At 41.3% G+C, this 19,907-nt stretch overlaps 1 protein-coding gene across 1 annotated transcript in view; it reads right to left on the bottom strand.

Annotated features, from left to right (window-relative positions):
* mmp17a (matrix metallopeptidase 17a) overlaps positions 1–19,679 on the bottom strand; it is a 115,451-nt gene extending 95,772 nt beyond the window's left edge. Inside the window, exon 1 of the mRNA XM_085463498.1 lies at positions 19,216–19,679. Within this exon, the coding sequence (XP_085319624.1) occupies positions 19,216–19,350 (135 nt within the window). The 5' untranslated portion in view covers positions 19,351–19,679. The remainder of the gene's footprint in view (positions 1–19,215) is intronic.
* Between the last annotated feature and the right edge of the window lie 228 nt (positions 19,680–19,907).

Genomic DNA, 19,907 nt, shown 5'->3' with positions numbered 1-19,907 from the left:
AATTACTTGTTCTTTTGTCGAGGATATGCAATTAGTTTTGTTGTGACTTAGGTAGAGGTTCACTGAGAAATAACACTTTCTATTTGTCTCTCATGGGCTGGAGAAAGAAATAAACATGGCAAATATGCAATTAGCCAACGAATAATTACTGAGCTAACAGGCACCTCCAGATACAATCTTGAATATAAAAGAACCTCTCCAAATTAATGTGGCTGCGCAGTGTGCTATGGACCTAAGTGAGTCTACTCTCTGTAAAAGAAGTCTGATTTGTATGCCTTAATGCTTGTTTTCAATCAAGCTTTTATTCATCTTCCAAGAATCACATTGGACACTGGGCAAACACTTTGTCTATCTGGCTTTAGTTCTTTTATCCCATTTTACTCAGATGAACAGACAAGATGCGAACATGGAGTCTGAGAACATACAATACTGAAAGTTAATTACAAAGCACACATCAAATATTCCCTCAGAAACCTATTTTCTCCCATCTATTTTTTTTATATATAGTAAACCATGAGACAGTGCTTCCAATCACTTCTTTGCCAATGCCAGAGATAAATATCAGCATGCTTTTTGATCCAGAAGCACTTTTTAAGCTTTTCCTTCCCCACACAAATAGGAATGCACATTTATTATAATTCTGCCAGTTTTGGACAGTGAACTCAGAATAGCTCTGTTGATGCTTTGAGGTTTCTTCCAGTTCAATTTGTGGGGAAAATGTGCCTGAAAATTAAACTTCAACTAGCAATCGGAGCAACACCAGATACCGCCATAATTACAAGGCCTTTGAATACCACTTGCAACCAAAAATTTGATCTGGTTCATGACTAAAAGGAGGCGGGATGCCTGCATTAAAATAGAAAAGCCACATGGACTTGATTTAGGGTTTTCTACAAGGAGAGCCTGAAAGGGAGCCAACTTTCCTCTAACCCACAGTTAAACTAAACCATGAAGCCAGTGAAAGGCTGAGGGAGACGGTAGGATCATATTTAACTGAGGAAAACAGCAATTCCTGCTAAATTACTGACACAGTAGGGCCCATTACTTCTGTAAAGTCGGATATTTGGTTGTGTCAAAGCCGACTAAGACCGATTTGATTATTTTGAGCAAACTGCTTACAGCAGATACCGTATTTTCGCAACTATAAGGCGCACATAAAAGCCTTAGATTTTCTTTAAAAAGTGCGGCGCGCCCTATAGTGCAGTGCGCCCTGTGTGTTGTAAGGAGGACGTAGTAGAGAACACCATGAGAACGCTAAAGGGTGAAGTGTGGGCGTTGATCGTATATACCGGACAATCGCACATACCTGTATAAAAGGTCAGGTATGTGCATTATGTGGAACATCGTTGTTTTAACAACCCTGAAAATGGCAAAGAGACACGCTTATGAAGCACAGTTTAAACTGAAGGCCATCAGCTACGCGGAGGAACATGGAAATCGAGCAGCCGCGAGAGAATTTAAGATTAATGAATCGATGGTTCGCAAGTGGAGGAAGCTGGAAAACAAGCTCTGACAGGTCAAGAAGACGCAGCTGAGTTTCCGCGGACATAAGGCGAGGTGGCCCGAGTTGGAGGAAAGACTCGAGCGGTGGATCATCGAGCAAAGAACGAGTGGGAGAAGCGTTTCGACGGTCACCATTCGACTAAAAGCGGTTTCGCTAGCAGAAGAAATTAAAATTGAACATTTCCGAGGAGGTCCGTCTTGGTGCTTTCGTTTCATGAAACGGTGCCATTTTTCCATCCGGACCAGGACTACGGTAGCGCAGCAACTTCCAGCGGATTATACCGGTAATGAAAAGCTGGCCATCTTCCGCTCCTACTGCAGCAAACACATCGCCGACAAAAACATCCAGCCCAGCCACATCACAAACATGGACGAGGTCCCGCTCACTTTTGACATCCCGGTGAGTCACACTGTGGAGAAGAAGGGGACCAGCACGCTAGCGATACGCACAACGGGGCACGAAAAGTCTTCTTTTACTATTGTGCTTGGCTGCCATGCTAATGGACAGAAACTGCCGCCTATGGTGATTTTTAAGAGAAAGACTTTGCCTAAAGAGAAGTTTCCAGCAGGAATCATCATTAAGGCAAATGAAAAGGGCTGGATGGATGAGGAAATGATGAAAGACTGGCTGAGGGAGGTGTATGTAAGGAGACCAGGTGGTTTTTTCCACGCATCACCATCGCTGTTGATCTGTGACTCTATGCGTGCCCATCTCACAGCCAATGTGAAAAAGCTAGTGAAACAAATGAACTGTGAGCTTGCTGTCATTCCGGGAGGCCTGACAAAGGAACTCCAGCCGCTGGACATCGGTGTGAACCGCCCGTTCAAAGTAAGGCTGCGAGCGGCGTGGGAGCGATGGATGACCGATGGGGACCACAGTTTCACTAAGAGTGGAAGGCAGCGCCGGGCGATTTACGCCACAATTTGCGAATGGATTGTAGATGCTTGGGCTAACATGTCTGCTGGCACTGTTGTTCGAGCTTTCGCAAAAGCCGGCATCATTTCCGAGGAGCCGCACGGCACGGAAAGTGACTCTGACGGTGAAGAAAGTGAACCTGGAATGTTTGATGGAGATTTAGCACAGCTGTTCAATTCAGACACAGAGGATGAGGACTTCGATGGGTTTGATTGATGACAATTACCGGTAATAAAAATGTGAGTACCAAACTCAGTTTTGCTCCCGCTTCATTTTTAAACACGCATACTTGTATGTTTGTATGCTGATGATGATGACAATTACCGGTAATAAAAATGTGAGTACCAAACTCAGTTTTGCTCCCGCTTTATTTTTAAACACGCATACTTGTATGCGCCCTATAATCAGGTGCGCCTTATGTGTGTGTTAAATACAGTAATGGCACACATAACTGAGACTGCGCCTTTTAGTACGGTGAGTCTTATGGTTGTGAAAATACGGTACACAGAAATGATGGAAAGCTTAATGTGTAGCTAAACAACTTTAATCGAAAGATTTTTTTTTAACAAGTACTTGCGTTAAATCAAAAACAAACTGGGCCTATATTGCATTTCAAATAATGAGGTTAGCGTTTGTACAAATAACCACTACGAGCCAAAATCTCAGGCTTCAGACTTCACTAAATGCGTGTTTTCAGTTCTTTTTCTACTCTTGGGTCTAAAGAATTTTTTCTTTGCTTTTACTGAATAAGAAAACACTTTAGATCCACGGAAGATAGTTGGCATAGAATTTGTAGCCTTGATAACTTGTTTAAAGCTTCACTTAATCGTGCAAGCTGTTATTTTTTTATTATGAGTAAAAGCAGCTGTGGTTCTCTCCAAGTCATCACTTTTTTATTTAATTTGATTTGGTCATCACTCACTACCTGACAAACAGGATGAAGTATATGAGACTGGACGGTGCTCTGTCTGACTCCACGTTGGGACTGTGCTGTCTCTATCCCTGCTGACCTTGTGCCCCTCAGACTTTCAGTATAACTTCGGGTCATACCACTGACAGAAAAACAGAAATACTCTCTCGCCGAGTCTCTTGCTTAAATGCATTACAGCGATGGATGGTGGTCCGGGGGGAATCATCTGCTTCTGAATGTGAATAAGATGATCGAGGACGGCTACTTGACTTGATGACGTAGGGGAGGAGCACAAGTATTTGGAAAACCACTGGAATCTTTTGAAGCTGTGCTAAAGAGGAAGTCAGTAAACAAACTGAATAATAGTTTTGTTTAGGGACCCCCCAGAAGGGACCCCTTAATAGACAGCAAATTAATTAATGGGCCCGGAAAGGCCAGTATAGATGAGATGGGATTTTTCTTTCTTTTCTCTCTCTTTTTTTTTGCAAAGCTACTCCAGTGTGTAGCTCAGTCCAGAACAAAGATACCAAGGTGGAGCGGGCATAATACGTCTGCTAATGTGGTTGACATTTTGATTAATTTACAAGTTCCAGTTTCAAAAGATCTGTGACAAAGCACTGAAAGATTACACATAACTATTTGTTTTAATTCAATCTTGTGCAAAACACACATTCTTTTGCATCTCTCTATTCTGCTTGTTTAAGATAGTGGATTTGATGAGCTGTAGTTCATCATCTCGTACATTACTACTACATAACTTATTTATATGTTAATATCTACTATTATTATCAGTATTTTCAGCAATTTTAAAGTTTTGTTGCAGAGCATACAAGAACCAGAATATCAATCCTACTTGAAGAAAATCTTTTTGCCAAAGACCAAAAAATTCTGATTCAAATGAGCAACCAATGTTACTATATTAGAGAGACTGGGTTGACAGTTGCTGCAATAATTTTTATTTCAGTGCACCAATTGTTTGTTTTTTTCTTTTTCTATTGAGAATTCAAATTTGGATGGTTAAAATAAAAATAATCAATCATTTCGCTCATGAAGAAGTTACTGATTCAAATGAAAATTATCATTGGCATCAATGATGTTTTGCGTGACAATAAAAAGAAGTATGTTGCCATCACTACAGCGAGTCAGAATGTGGGCATAAACATTTTCTACATTTCATATCTGTTTAGGATGTCAAGTTAATTACTTACAACTTCACTAAGAGTAACAGTGTACGATTAGATGTACAATGCTCAGAAAAATTAAAGGAGCACATTTTAATCAGAGTATAGCATCAAATCAATTAAACTTCCGGGATATTGATCTGGTCAGTTAAGCAGCAGAGGGGGTTTTATAATCAGTTACAACAGCTTTGGTGTTAATGAAATTAATAGCTGGTGCATTAGAGGGGCAACAATGAGACAAAATCTCCAAAATGCGTTTTACAGGTTGAGGCCATTGACATTTTTCCCTCCTCAGCTTTTCTGTTTTTTGTACTAGCTTTGGTTTTGTCTAGGGTCAGTGTCACTACTGGCAGCATAAGGCAATACCTGGACCCTACAGAGCTTGCACAGGTAGTCCAACTCCTCCAGGACAACACATCAATATGTGCAATTGCCAGAAGCTTTGCTGTCTCTCACAGCACGCAGGAGATTCAAATGAGACAGGAAGTTACTCTAGGAGAGCTGGACAGGGTCCTTAACCCATCAGCAGGTCCGATATCTGCTTCTTTGTGCAAGAAGGAACAGGATGAGCACTGCCAGAGCTACAAAATGACCTCCAGCAGGACATTGGTGTAAATTCTCTAACCAAACAATCAGAAACAAACTTCGTGAGATTGGCCTGAGGGCCCGATCTGCTCTCGTGGGCCTTTTGCTCGCTGCCTGCTTCTGTATACCCAATTGGCATTTGCAATAAAATACCAGACCTGACAAGTCCATCACTGGCACCCTGTGCTTTTCACAGATAACAGCAGCTTCACCCTGAACAGATGTGACAGACATGAAAGGGTCTGAAGAAACTGTGAAGAACATCATGCTCCCTGTTACATTGTTCAGCATGACCGGTTTGGTGATGGGTCAGTGATGGTCTGGGGAGAGATATCCGTGGAGGGAAGACCACCGATCTCTATAGGCTAGGCAATGACAAACTGACAAACTCTATTGTCAGACTCTACACAGGTGTAGTGAATTTTCAGTCAGTAATTTGAATGAATTAAAGATGGATTCATCCTACATGTCATCCAATTCTACCAGTCATGTAAAAATTTGACCTATAACAATGAAAGACAAACTGACAATTAATTCATTAAAACACAAAAGTATAAAGATAAGGAACAAAGAAGCACATTAGCTTTCAGCAAAAGCAAATAGCAGATACACATGGTTAACAAAAAGTTGTTGTTATAACTTCTCCAATCTAAGAACCCAGCAGCTTTTGTCTGCACACATGGGCTCTTGCAGTTTCCAGTGGAGAAAAGGGTGAAATAGATAAATTAAGAAAGAATAATGGAAGCTGCATTATAACCAATGCAAGCATGGTTTAATGTGATTGGTGTCTCGACATGCTGTGTGGAGGACAAATTATATGGACCCAAATGCAGGACTGTTGAGTCAGGAATGAACTTTAAAGAAGCTTTAACACATCTTGGACCAGAAAAATCACAAAGTCCAAAACCAGACAGCCCAACAGGGAACCATGCCCAGGAATCTGAACATCTAGAACACAATTAGGAAACTCAGGAAAAACAAAGCAAGGAGCACACATACAGGAACACAGCAAAGGACAAGACGCAATTTAGACAAAATATTAGGGCTGCACGATTTTGCATAAAATGAGAATCACGATTTTTTGGCTTAGAATTGAGATCACGATTCTCTCACGATTTTCTTTTCCAGTATAAATATTTATTGCACTTATTAACTGCACATCAACTTCGTAACAGTTGAGACTGAACATAAAAACAATAAATAAACATAAAAACAACAAATGTCTCATGTTTTGTGGTTGCTGCAACATGTTGTACTGCTTGTATAAGGTTCCTGTTATTGATGTTTGGGTGGTTGACCGGGACGGATTTTCTCCTGTCACTTTCTCGTCATCCCTGACATGCTCTCCGTTGTTTTTTCCCTGCTAATTTTAGCATCACACGGCACAGCTTCTGTATCACGTGGTATAAGGCTCCGCCCTTGTCATTTGTTGAGCAGGAAGAGTGAGCGCTTGTTTTCATGCAGATTACGTCCCGGATCAAAATGCGGTACAATCGACGTCGTCTTTTTTTTTTTTTTTTTTAAATCGTTGTCATTTGGAAATGAGATCGCACATAAGTATGAATCGAGATCACGATTTTCTAACGATTAATCGTGCAGCCCTACAAAATATACACAAAATACCATGCTCCCAGTCACATTGACGTGCATATAGCACCAACCAAAATGTTATGACACTCATGTAGACAGCTGGATTGATGAAAATAAACATGTCTATTATTTTAGACATGTGACATAAATACCCTCTGTATGAAACACATTCAGCTACTGATTAAAAACAAACAAAAACATCCTAATCAATCCTCAGGTCTAGAATTTCTTTACACTCAATAAACACAGACAATGGAATACGTGGTTGAAATTGCAAGCTTTATTTTACAACTCCAATACTTTAGTCTCCTCATAGATCAACATAAATATTGCCTGCAGTAAATCAAGTTGTGAACACATGCTGCCAAATCTTATCAGGAAATCAATGTTATCATTGTCTGGAAACATGCCATGGAGAAGTCTTACAGCTGCCACACATCAGTCCCACACCACCATGCTACAGTGGCAGCCAATGAGGTGTCGGAGCTCTTGAGACCATTTCTGAATTGATTTCTGAGGAAATAATGAACTCCCCAATAATGCTGACAGTCTTCTCAGAAACTTGCATGTCTCCAGAGAACTTTTAATCTTATCATGGCTGAGGTGACAGATTGGATAGGAGTGGATTGAAGGACTGGTTTCCGTCTTACTGAGAAGCTTAAATTACAAGCTGACTGTCAATCTTTATGGAGAAATATGTTCTCTCCAACATTAAAATCTTCTCCCACGTCATTGTTCCTGAAATAATCTGCTGCCCTCAATATAAGCCCCATGATACCTTTCTACAGACGGCAGGTCACACTTGATGAAATGGGACAGCACTGCTAAAAGTATCCTAATGATTCAGGGTGAGAGACTAATAACAGGTTTACAGGGAAACTAGCATCCAGTTATTTTTGTGTGGGCTAACATTTCAGGACTCCTCATCACTCACTAAGGTAAATTTTTAGAAATACATATCAATACACTGTCCAGACAGTCACTACTTGTAAATTATGCTTGCTGATAAATCATATTCTGTGTGGGCAGAATGCTCATTTGGGATACGTCTTATTTTCTTGACCTGTCTCTATTAGTTAGTGCAGCAATCCTTGACTGTCACAGCTTCCCATTTTCTCTTTGAGCACCTTCTATCCCTGGACTTCTTGGAGTAATAAGACAAACCAAGATGTGCTGGCAAAAAGTGCAAAAGAAAGTGTTCTATTTGAAACGGGGTACACTCAAGGAGAAAGTGAAAGGTACTGAAGTGCAAGTACAGACAACTTGATGGTACTTTTTTCCCCCCAGCATCAAAATTTTGGGTTATTACCTCAAAATGTCTATGTGCTCACTCAAACTTCTGAGTAAGCTGAAACTTTTGGATAATAACCAAAAGTTTTGACTTATGGATGACAATTTTTTTTCAGTGACAGAAACAAATTTCAGCAGTTGGCAGCATGTGTACCGATTAGGGTCTTCAATAAATTATTACTCATATTCTAATTATTAGTAACTATTATTGGATTAGACACTCATTTGCAAAACCTGACACACAACTTCACAGCAAACAGCTCCTCCTGTCACTAGCACCTAAACATGCCACTAGCAGCTAAACAGTAATGCACAAACCTATCTTTATGAGACATTTTGCAGGTCAGTAAAGCTTCAGTTTAAAAATACTAAAGTTATCATAAATATTAACTTAGTCAGTGGACATGTTAATGTTAGCCATTTTATCAAGGTTAACATTTAGGACCCATTATACCTGTTGTCCGGTGCCTCATGAACGTCACCGTACAACAAAGCTGAATTGAAATTGATGTCACCACTTCTGTGCATTGGGCACCTCTTAATTTTTGTAACCTTGTGTGGTGTGCTCCTGCCACAGCAGCTGCAGTTTTTATTGCTTTTTTAATGCTATATCGGTACAGAAGCTCAGAGATTTGCAGATTATACTGCAGGAGCTGTTGGAACAGTTTGAAAAGATGGAATATTGTGGAAAAAAACTTTGGAAAAAAAAACTGCAGGTATTCTGCTTCTGGTTTTGAATTATTTCACCATTGCTGATATAGAAGCAAGAGTGCCAAGACCCATTTTTCAGGTGAATACTGAAGAGGATATCCACTCTGTAATGGTGAGCATAAATGTATGCGGCTGATGATGTCACCAGGAGGGTGTGGAGAAAACAATATGGAGACAGTAAAAAGTGTAATAGTCCTCCTAAAGTCCCTGATTGAAGCTGAGAAAACTGCCAGCAACCAGACAGAAATTGTGACATATTTGATCAGCGATGAAACCAAGTCACCAGAAAAACAGGAAATAGATATGGCTGCAGCTGAATGCTTTTGCACAGAACAGTATTGTTATAATTTTTATTTAAAAACAATTATGCCTCTTCATTTGATCACTTTCTTCACGTGGTATCAAAAATTGTATCAAATGGTATCCAGCATTTTCTTAAGTTCTAGTATTGTGACAAACCCAGACGTTAGTAAAGGTGGTGCTACAGGTGGTGGCCAGGCTGCTTGTTTGAGAAACCCAATTATACCCTATAGAACAAAAACTGAATTATTAAAAATACCATTTGCATCTTGAAGCTCTGCTGCTGGTCAGAGGATTAGCACCATTTGAAGAAAATTGGTTGGGATTCAACCAGCAGAGAATGAGTGGAGTGGATATTGTTGCATAAGTATTCTGGATGTTTCCTGAGTCATGCTTATAGGTCTCTTAAGAACACAAGCTGCAAATTGATCGCCTATTAACATACTATAATAGTGAGTCCCAGCTACATTTTCTTCCCAGAGACCATGTATTTGTTAACCATGGAAAAGGCCACAAAAAAAGGTTTTTAAGTCAATCAGAAATGTCACTAAAAATAGAAGAATAAGAATTTTTGGTTATATCAAAAATGTATTTTTGGTTATAATAACCCCCCCCACCCCCCCCCCCCCCCCCCCAAAAAAAAATACGTAGCCTCACTTTTTAAAGCCCATCTTCTGTCTCGATCCTAAAAAACAATACATTCGTTTTTGCTTCTTGTCATTGCTCCTGGATGCAATTTCAAGACTTGATTAAATTATTTAGATTTTAGCAGGGAAGGATAGTAAGTGGTGGCAGTGTGGGAGCACAAGGGGAGCACCTACCGCTCCAGAGGAATTGATGCCAGATGGTGTTCTCATTTAAGAAATTACGTAGCAAAATGAAGGTGAGAAATGGACTAGCCGGAGTGTGGTTGTCCTTCTAGGCACATGGACACACACACACATACAAGTGCAGTCTCAAGGTTTTAGGATCATTATTCAAATGTGTAATGGTTGTGTTTTTTCATGAATAAAATTCCACAGGTGGCTGAATATACAGTAATTTAGGTAATTTATCAGCTGCTAATCTGGCCAGCTCAGGCTCGCTTATCCAAAGGGAAGAAATGTGCGTTCAGATGGATAGTTCCTTTGGGAAGCTTGCAGTTATGTTTCAGTGGAGAAAATACACCTCAGAAGGAAGATTATATGATGAGCAAGAAACATATACCATATTATATTTTACTTGTTATGACTACTTTCCCTCAAGTGCTGAAATAGCAAATAGGAGCTATTCAGTGATATATCAAGCTAGATAAGCGTAGCTATAAAATGAACACTTCTCATCGCTGCTGTGTGGGGTGTTTCTAAAGGACTCAGTATTTGGTTGTTAGAGTCACTACTACAGGATTCAAAGGTTTATTTTGTGGTTAGGTGAGTGTTTCCTTAGAAATCTTGAGTGACTGAGTACTTTATATCAAACACATACACACTCATGGACCTCTTTATTAGGTATATGGTTGCGATTGTGGTTCAAGAGTTGGCAGTTCGTCTTGTAATCAGAAGGTTTGCCGGTTCGAGCCCCGGCTCCGAAAGTCTCCATCGTTATGTCCTTGGGCAAAACACTTCACCCGTTGCCTACTGGTGGTGGTCAGAGGGCCCGGTGGCGGCAGTGTCCGACCGCCTCGCCTCTATCAGTGCGCCCCAGGGCAGCTGTGGCTACAATGTAGCTTACCATCACCAGTGTGTGAATGTGTGGGTGACTGAATGTAGTGTAAAGCGCTTTGGGGTCCATAGGGACTAAGTAAAGCGCTATACAAATACAGGCTATATATCCTATGAGTATCGTGTAGAACTGCCTTTTACCCTCAGACCTGCTTTTATCCTTTGTGTCATGGATTCAACAAGGTCCTGGAAACATGTTGGTCCACATTGACATGATGTGGAAATCTTTGATGGAAATCTGTCAGCTTCACATGCATGTTGTGAATCTCCCGGTCCATCAGATCACTCTCCGGTCCTCTAATGGATTGAGATCGGGTGACTGTGGAGGTCATATCAGTTTAACCTTATTTGAGCTTTGTGATATCCAAGCAGCCATCATAAGATGGATACATTGTGGTCATGGAGGGATGGACATCATCACCAATGATACTGTGGTGTTTAAATGATGCTCAGTTGGTATAAAAGGGGCCAAAGAGTGCCACGAAAATATCCCCCATACTGTTACACCACCACCATCTGAACTAAACTATTGATACGAGGCAGAATAGATCCATGTTTTCATGTTGTTTACAACAAATAATGGTGTGATTTGAAATCTCAGCATCCTGCTCTTAAAAGACAGGAGTGGAACCCCAGAGTTGTCTACTGTTTATTTTGGCATCAAAGAAGAGCACTTATTTTCTCTTCTTTGGACAATCAGCAGTTACTGAAATACTCATACCAGCCTTTCTGGCAACATCAACCATGCCAGTTCAATCACTTAAAATCACCTTTCTTCTCCATTCTACACCGGGTTTTAACAAGAGCAGGGTGCCTTGATCGTGTCTACATCCCTAAATGCACTGAGTTGCTGCCATGTGATTGGCTTATTAGACATATGAGTTAATGAGCACTTAAATAGTTGTGTCTAATAAAGTGGCGGGTGAGTGTACACAGTGGCAGGCTAAGCATGACCTCCCTCTGCAGGATAAGAACCTCAATGTGTATACCACTCAGGAAAAGCACCCACACCATTATTGATGGGATAGATGACTGAACACATATCAGGTGAGTCTGTCAGTAATTGTTCTTTGGGGACAGTTTTTGTGTTTGAGGTTGTTAGGCATTATTTTGGCGGTTTTGGTGGTTTTACTGCTTGGAAATTACATTGTTTGAATATTTAACTTAGAAGGTGCAAATTGTTAACAGTTCAGTTATACTTTCTATATCTGGAAGTTTATTGGAGTCAGTTCAAATGTCCCAGTGACTTAAATTTCCTCATACGATGGTGAGCACGAGGGACACTGGATGCCTGCATGCCTGCCTAATTTTTTGTGATCGTGCCAACTCGTCTGGAGAGAATTTACATTACAATCCACAAACTTTGGATGCTCCCTATACGGCTGACTTAAGGCAGATGTCAAAATAAAACAGGAATGACTATAACTGCTACTCAGCCGTCGTGTCTCCCCAACTCTCCTGTTTCTGCAATGGAGTATAATTTAGGCTTTAAAGCCGAAAGCTTTACACAGACCCTGATGAAAATTCTCATCAAGCAAAGCTAGCATATGTAGCACCATAAAGACCTGGAATTGTATGGTTCATATTGAGTACTGTTCACTTTTTCTATACATTTCTGACCTAACAAGTGCCACAAAGTACAGGTTGCACTGCGTATATGGAACACCACACAATTATCAACAGTCGCCAGATGGAAAATATTTACATATGGCCCAACATGGCCCCATCTTATAACCTACAAGACCCCAAGGGCCCATTGCGAGGATCCTATTGTATGCCAAACACGACGTGGACCGCCCCCAGATGTCCTGTCCTGTAAGAACAGTTCTAGGCAGGTGGTTTTAATGTTGTGGCTCATTGGTTTGTATCCACTGTGGAAAGAGAATTATGTCTACAATCATCTGATAATATCTGTAGTTTACAGTCCTTCCAGTGAATAATGTCCTCTGTGTGTACTCTGGCTCCCCAGTGACAACAAATCAGTCACTGGGCAACTAATACTCATCTCAGCTGTCTGCACTGATAAGCACTCTCTGTCTTTCATGATGAACCTAGAAGATGAAGTAAGGTTATACTGTTTACATTTACTTTTTTGTGTGAGATCAAATGTGAGAATTCTCTCTTTTTTGACAATGAATAAAGCCGGAAACTTTAATCTTCCAAAAAGTCTAAATCACATTCTTCTACTTTATCAAATATAAGGTGCTATAAAGTCGTAATTCACACATGCTTTTGCCTCTAACAGGGCTTTGCAGGATTAAAAATCATCTTCTGGCTTCCAGCTTCAGCTAGAAGCTTTCACATATGGTAATTTTCATAATGATATGATCACTTACTTTACTGGGAAAATTAAACTATGAACTTAAAATTTGCTATCTAGCTCAGATCCCTAGAGTAGGAGGGTGTCACATAAGGCCTCTGAAAAAAAGAACTGCAGGATGACACCTCTTCCCTGGAGCGTCAGGAGTTTCCCCAAAGACATCTTATTCATGTCGCCTCTCTGGAATACATATTTTTTCTTCTGTCCTCAAACTATTTATTAGTACCAAAAAAAAAAAAAAGAAATATGTGATCTGTCCCAGACTTGCAGGCAAAGATCCTTGGTCAAGAGGGGTTCGAAAAAAAAAAAAAAAAAAAAAAAAAAAAATATATATATATATATATATATATATATATATTTTTTTTTTTTTTCTTTTAAATGACATCAGAAACAGCAGTATGCGACATTTTTTTTTTTTAATAAATAGGACAGGGGGAATGAATGAGAGAGAGAGGGGGAGAGAAAGAAAGAAAACCAAAGAGGAGAAGAGACGGTGAGAAGGGGGGAGAAGAGAGAGAAAAAAAAAAAAAAGAACTCCTGGGTCACCTGTATGGAGAAAAAAAAAAACAAACAAACAAACAAAACAAACAGAGGAGACAGCAAACAACAAAGAGCAACATAATAATAGAGAAAACAAAGCACCATCACAATAAACTAGCTAGTCATAGATATCAATATTTACTAAATAATAAACGATATTGTGCAGCACGCAAGATAGACAGCGCACAGTGTGCTTTGAGGCAGCAGCCAAGAAAGCTTTAGTCCGCGTCTGTGAATACCCATGTGTGCATACCTGTGTGGATCAGCATGCTTGCATTCCAAAGGTTTCTCCATGTAATGATCTGCTAGGGAGTGTGGGGGGGCCACAGCCCCGTCCTCCAGGGTGTGAAGCGGGTATGGAGGAGATCAAAACTCCAGACATCCAGAGGCCCCCAGAACACAAGAGACCATGGAAGACCAACAGAGGGGCAGCCGCGCCACTGTCCCAGTAAGAGCTGAGGAGAGTCCCAGATGAGGGCTCGCCCAGCAGCCGCGGAGCAGAAGTCAGGGGGAGTTGCAGTGACGCGCCCGTGAGCTCCGCCGGCCCCCAGCTGCGCCTGAGTGACCGAGCCCTAGGCCGAGAGGCCGGGGGCACCCCACCTCCAAAGGGGCCCGAGCGAGCCCCAGGCCCCAGGCCCCGGCAAGCGGCCGCCAAGGAGTGAGCCGGTGTGTACCCGGACGCCCACCCCCAGACACAAAGAACCACCAACACACCGACACCTGAGGGAGTCCGCCACCGGCAGGGGAAGTGGTGGTGGGTGGAGATAGGCCTCCAAACCTTGGAGGGCCTGAGGTGTCCCCAGAGAGGTGGCGTCTGATACCCAACCTGACATATAGACACAGACATACAGGCACACACAGACACAAACATCCATTCCCACCCTCATGCTCTCATATGCACTTACTCCACACTCAACCAACGTGGAGACAGACATAAAGAGACGCTGTACACACAATCACACTCCCCAAGCGTACTCTACAAACCGGGTCTAGGTACCCTTGCCCCTGGAGGGGGGAATTGCACCCAGTCCCAGGTGGCGTTACCCTTTTCCCTGCCAAGAGGGGTTCGAAAATATAAACTTGAAAGGCACTTTCATGTCTTTGTGGTTTTTTGAGCAGAGAGATTTTCTACATTTCGCTTTTTGCGGTTGGCCATAAGAGGACATCACATTCCTTTTCAGGTACTCCCGTTTTCAAAGTAAGAAATATGCTTTGGTCCGGGGGAATGCATGTTTTCCTTAAACTAGACAATTCACATCTCAATACAACTAATAGGCTACGCCATACCCTTAGAAAACCCCAACTGAAGTATGCATATTTTGAAGAAACAACACTTATTTTCAAAGATCACAATGCAAACATGTTGCAAAAGTTGTTTAAAGTGTCTATAGATGTTTTTTTCCACAATGAAGAGAAGAAACTACAAAGACGCTGCTCTCACCACTATAAAAACTGTCACTGTGATCAAACAAATTTTAGTACAGCCTACATGAAGAAGCCAAGAAATGACTTCAATCGACATCAGCATGTCTGCATATGTGATCAGAGTTAATTAAACAGACTAAATCGAAACAAACAAACAAAAACAAAGCAGAACTGCTTTGAAAATGGACTTAAATCGGTAGCAGTTGTCTTGTTTTTTTTTTTTTTTACCATCTGCGAGACTGGGTTTCTATTGCCAAAACACTGAGGACTACAAAGGTTGGACTATATATATAAACAAAATATTTCAATCCCAATCAAGACTTTAGCAGATGCTATAGGTATAAACTTCATCAGTCTATTTTCTCAACCACTATCTGGAGCCTATTCCAGATAAAATTTGGCAACAGTTAAGATACACCACTGGACTGCCAAGACATCACAAGACTAACACAGGGAGACAGGTATCTACTCCCACATCCACAAGAGTCATGTGAAAAAGAAGGTTTTCACAGAACTGTAAGTACACCCCTACTGTCTCCACAGGAATTAAGAGGGTAAGTAGAGGCAAGTGCTGCTAATCAAAAGCACTTCATTAACTGATCATTAGCAAGTATGACCATCTCTATAAATACAGAAGTTTTGGCAGTTTGCTGGGCTGGAGCATTCAATTGTGTGCTAACACAATGCCAAGGAGGAAAGACATCAGCAATTATCTCAGTGAAGCAATTGTTGCTGCCCGTCAGTCGGGGAAGGGTTATAAGGCCAATTGCAAACAATCTGAAGTCCATCATTCGACAGTGAGAAAGAGATCACAGGGCGACCGTGGCTCAGGGGGTTGGGAATCGCATCTGTAACCGGAAGGTCGCCGGTTCGATCCCTGGGCTCTCTGTCCTGGTCATTGTGTCCTTGGGCAAGACACTTTACCCTACTTGCCTACTGGTGTTGGCCAGAGGGGCCGATGGCGCGATATGGCAGCCTCGCTTCTGTCAGTCTGCCCCAGGGCAGCTGTGGCTACAACCGTAGCTTGCCTCCACCAGTGTGTGAATGTGAGAGTGAATGAATAGTGGTATTGTAAAGTGCTTTGGGTGCCTTGAAAAGCGCTATATAAATCCAATCCATTATTATTATTATTATAATTCACAAGGGGAAAACATTTAAGAGTGACTTTCCAGGAGTGGACATCCTAGCAAAAACATACTGCTACGCAATGTTCAGGAAAATTGCAAATAACTCAAAAGCTACATCTCTGACTCTATAGGCCTCACTTAGCATATTAAATGTTAAAGTTCATGACATTACAAATAGAAAAAGACAGAACAAACATGGCTCATTTGGGAGGGTTGCCAGGAGAAAAGCCTGCCCTGTTCTGGCAACACAGCTTAGGTTTGCAAATTTGTATCTGAACAAACCACAACACTTCTGGATCAATGTTCTTCGCACAGGTGAGATGTTTTGCAATAATGCACAGCGCCATGTCTGGAGAAAACCAAACACAGAATTTAAGGATGAACACCTCATACCAACTGTCAAGTAGAGACATGGAGGGGTGATGCTTTGGCCTTGTTTTGCAGGCACAGGACCTAGGCACCTTGCAGTCCTTGAGTGGGCAATGAAGTCTCTGTATACCAAAGTGTTCTAGAGTCAGTTTGGGGCAAGCTTTAACTGCCAGACAGATGGCCTCACATTTGAGTCAAGCAACAGGAATATGTTCCCCCCCACACACCACCAAATCAGGACCAAATGGCTGGAAAAGAAAATAATCAAGGTGTTGTAATGTCAAAGTCAAGACCTCAACCTGACTGAAATGCCGTGGCAGGACCGAGAGAGGTCCTCTCTTGAGTTGTTGCCGTAAATGAATGCCAGAAAAACCTCACGAACTGAAGTAAAACTGTAACGAAGAGTGGGCCAAAGTTTCCCCTCGATGATGTGAATAATAAAGTCATATAGGAAAAGATTATTTCAAGTTATAGCTGCTAAAGGTGGCTGTTGACTATTGAATGATTTTCACAGGACTGCAGAACGTCCTATGAAAACTTTTTCACATGACTGCAATTAAAAGTCAAGACTTTACCTGGCTGATAACCAAAACAAGGTTTCCTCAACACATCGAGCTGGAAACTATTCAAACATAAAAGAAACGGTCATTCCATTAAACTAATTGCTTCAGGTTTACCAAGCAGCATGTTTTTTGCAGTGTCACCCTTCTGTTAATGGCAGAGAAAGCTGGGCAAAGCATCCCAACTATTACATCAAAAAGCTAAGCCCTTCAGTCTACAGGCTGCACAGAGGCTGAGTGTTTCACACACAGCTCTATCTAGAAATGCAGGAAAAACTCCACCTTGAGCATTTCTTTCTGTGACACAGTAAATGGAGGAAAATTGCTGCTGTTACTACAGCTTTTCATCTGGTGACACTGGACTGTTTGTTGTGTCACAGTTCATGCAATTCTAAAGAAATGCCTGGGCGAGAGGTCCCGAAAAGCACATTGCTTTTATTTTTCCTATTCTTTAATGAATAACAATTAAAAAAGGAGGATAGCATTGTGCAAAAAAATAACAGAGGACAGAGAGATATTGGTATCAAGAGGAAAACATCTGATATGATGATTTTTGCTGTTATGTATCATTTCATTACTTTCATTACTCATAGGAATGCAGCAAGGAAAAAGTGTGTATATGTCCTACTTAAACACTCATATGTCATATGTGGGGACATTGAGCTTAAAAAAAGGCTCTGTGCTACAGATCTGTGCCTAGTTTTTAACCTACATATCTTGAATTTTCGTGTTCAGATTGTCTTTCTGTTGCTCATACATGCCAACAATTACGGCCTGCATATCATCTCGATAAGATCGTCTGCCGTGCCAGATGTGTCAGAACAGAGTATCAAAAACTGAATGACGCAGCGCTCAGAAGGTAACACATGAATAAAAAAAAAAAAATCTAAACTTATCTCTTCTCTTGTTCTTGTCTTTAAGCAAAAAAATAATCCCATGTGTAGGGATTTTTGTGTGTTTTTCTTTTTTCTTTTTAGATAGAGAGAGAAGAGTTTGAGGGCTGAAAGAAAGTGAGACAGGAAGACTGAAGTTGGGATGAGCCGCAAAACAAACAAAAAAAACAATAAAAAGGAAAGAAAGAATGAAAGAATGAAAGAAGTTGCCCTAAGGAGTGGAATATGGAGAAAAATGCATCTTCAGCGGGGACTACTTTAGGAAGATGATAATCAGCTTTTACAAACTTTTTTTTTAAAGTAAATGGTGCATACTGTAATTTTATGCCTGCCGTCATTATAGTGGCTATAAACACACAGTATGATCTTGCAAACACAAGGTCTCTTTTCTTTCTTAACGGCAGTCTTAAGTAAATGCCATTCATGCTGTTGTTCTGTAGTAGTAGTGATGATGACATACAGCATTAGGCCAGTTACCACTTTACAGGCTGTGTATATTTCAAGATGCATCACCAATACCAAACACACACACCTAAATATAATGTAACAGAATCATTAATGATTAGTTTACTCTGCTCTAGCTCCAAACCCATGAAGGCTCACTGAAGCTTATTATTAAAGGTCTTAAATTTATTCTCATAAGCAGTCACAGCTCTGATCGATTTGTTTGTATCCTCCACCAATGGTGCTGCCTATTTAAGAGATTGCATTTAGTTCAAGTCTACTGAGCCACGCCAGACTACAGTATTGGATCATCTATTTTAAACACAGCAATCCTCTGGACTCTTTCAAAGGCGTTACTGGGAGGGGAGGAAAAAAAAGCATTAATAAATTATGCTTCGTGGATTGTCGTTCACTATAAGCTGGAAGAGGTCGATACAACATCGAAGCAACCCCCTGCACAGACATGTATTTATCACAACTTCATTCTTTTAATGGAGCGGTTCCTCCTCGGGAGAAAAAAAATCCTATACAGTCTTTTATTTTTTTTTATTTTTAATCAAGCAGTGTGCTATTGCCACTCTGCCTTGTGGAGTGGACTGCAGAGCGCAGTTAAAATTCAGAGCAAGTATTTAGAGAGGCCAGCACTTGCTCTTCGCTGGACGTTCAAGAGTAGCCCAAGTAAAAAAAAAAAAAAAAAAGGCGGGGGGGTGTTGGGGTCTTCCAGCTCTCTCACACACCAAAGCTAAAAAAAACACACAAAAAAGAACACACCACTTCATATTCCCTGCACCATCCAGAAAAACTTCCGAGCCCGGTTCTCTGTAAGTAGCTAGAAAAGGTTCAAAACTTACCACCCCCATGTCCAGCTGCTCGGTAGTCAGAGAGGGAGCCGCTCCTGACAGACGAAAGGAGCACAGTATCGGCACCAGGAGCAGCATCTCTGGAGAAATATTCCTCATCCACTTGTGAAGAACCTGATGCACCATGATGCCCTGTGACAGGCTGATCCTGCAGGGCTTACATGGATTCCGACAGCCGCATCCACGGGATAAATCACACGCTGACACTCTAAAATGTGCCCGGATAAAAGTCTACCTCACTGTTGAGCGCAAACACATAAAACACATTAAAATGGGCGCAGGAACAGTTGAGAGCATCAGAGCAGTTTGTGTCTTGCTGTGTTACTAACACCCGGGGCATCAAAAATGAGAGACGCTGACTGATCTCCTCTTATCTCAAGTCCATCAGAGGTGAAGCGAGAAGCGCGAGCTCCCCGTTCGATGGTTGGGTCTCGCGCACTGAAGCAGCTGCCAGCTGCGTGCGTCTGCCTCAAGGAGACTCGAGCGGTCTCAAGACGGACGCAACAACCAATTGAGCTTCCGTGAAAGTTTCAAAATAAAAGTCCCACGGCTTCGTAAAGCCCTGTAAAGTAAAAGTCAATGGAGGGAATTATAAATACAAGCGTAATTTTACTGCACGTTGCCCCGAATCTAAAAGTACAAAATATACGTAAAACACAAGCGACAAAAAAGGAGGTAGGATG

Source organism: Copadichromis virginalis, linkage group LG7, assembly GCF_057382275.1.
Source record: "Copadichromis virginalis isolate Kocher_CV1m ecotype Utaka linkage group LG7, C_Virginalis_male_GT1.1, whole genome shotgun sequence".
In the NCBI taxonomy this organism is placed as follows: Eukaryota; Metazoa; Chordata; class Actinopteri; order Cichliformes; family Cichlidae; genus Copadichromis; species Copadichromis virginalis.
This window is presented reverse-complemented; position numbering and strand designations above follow the sequence as displayed.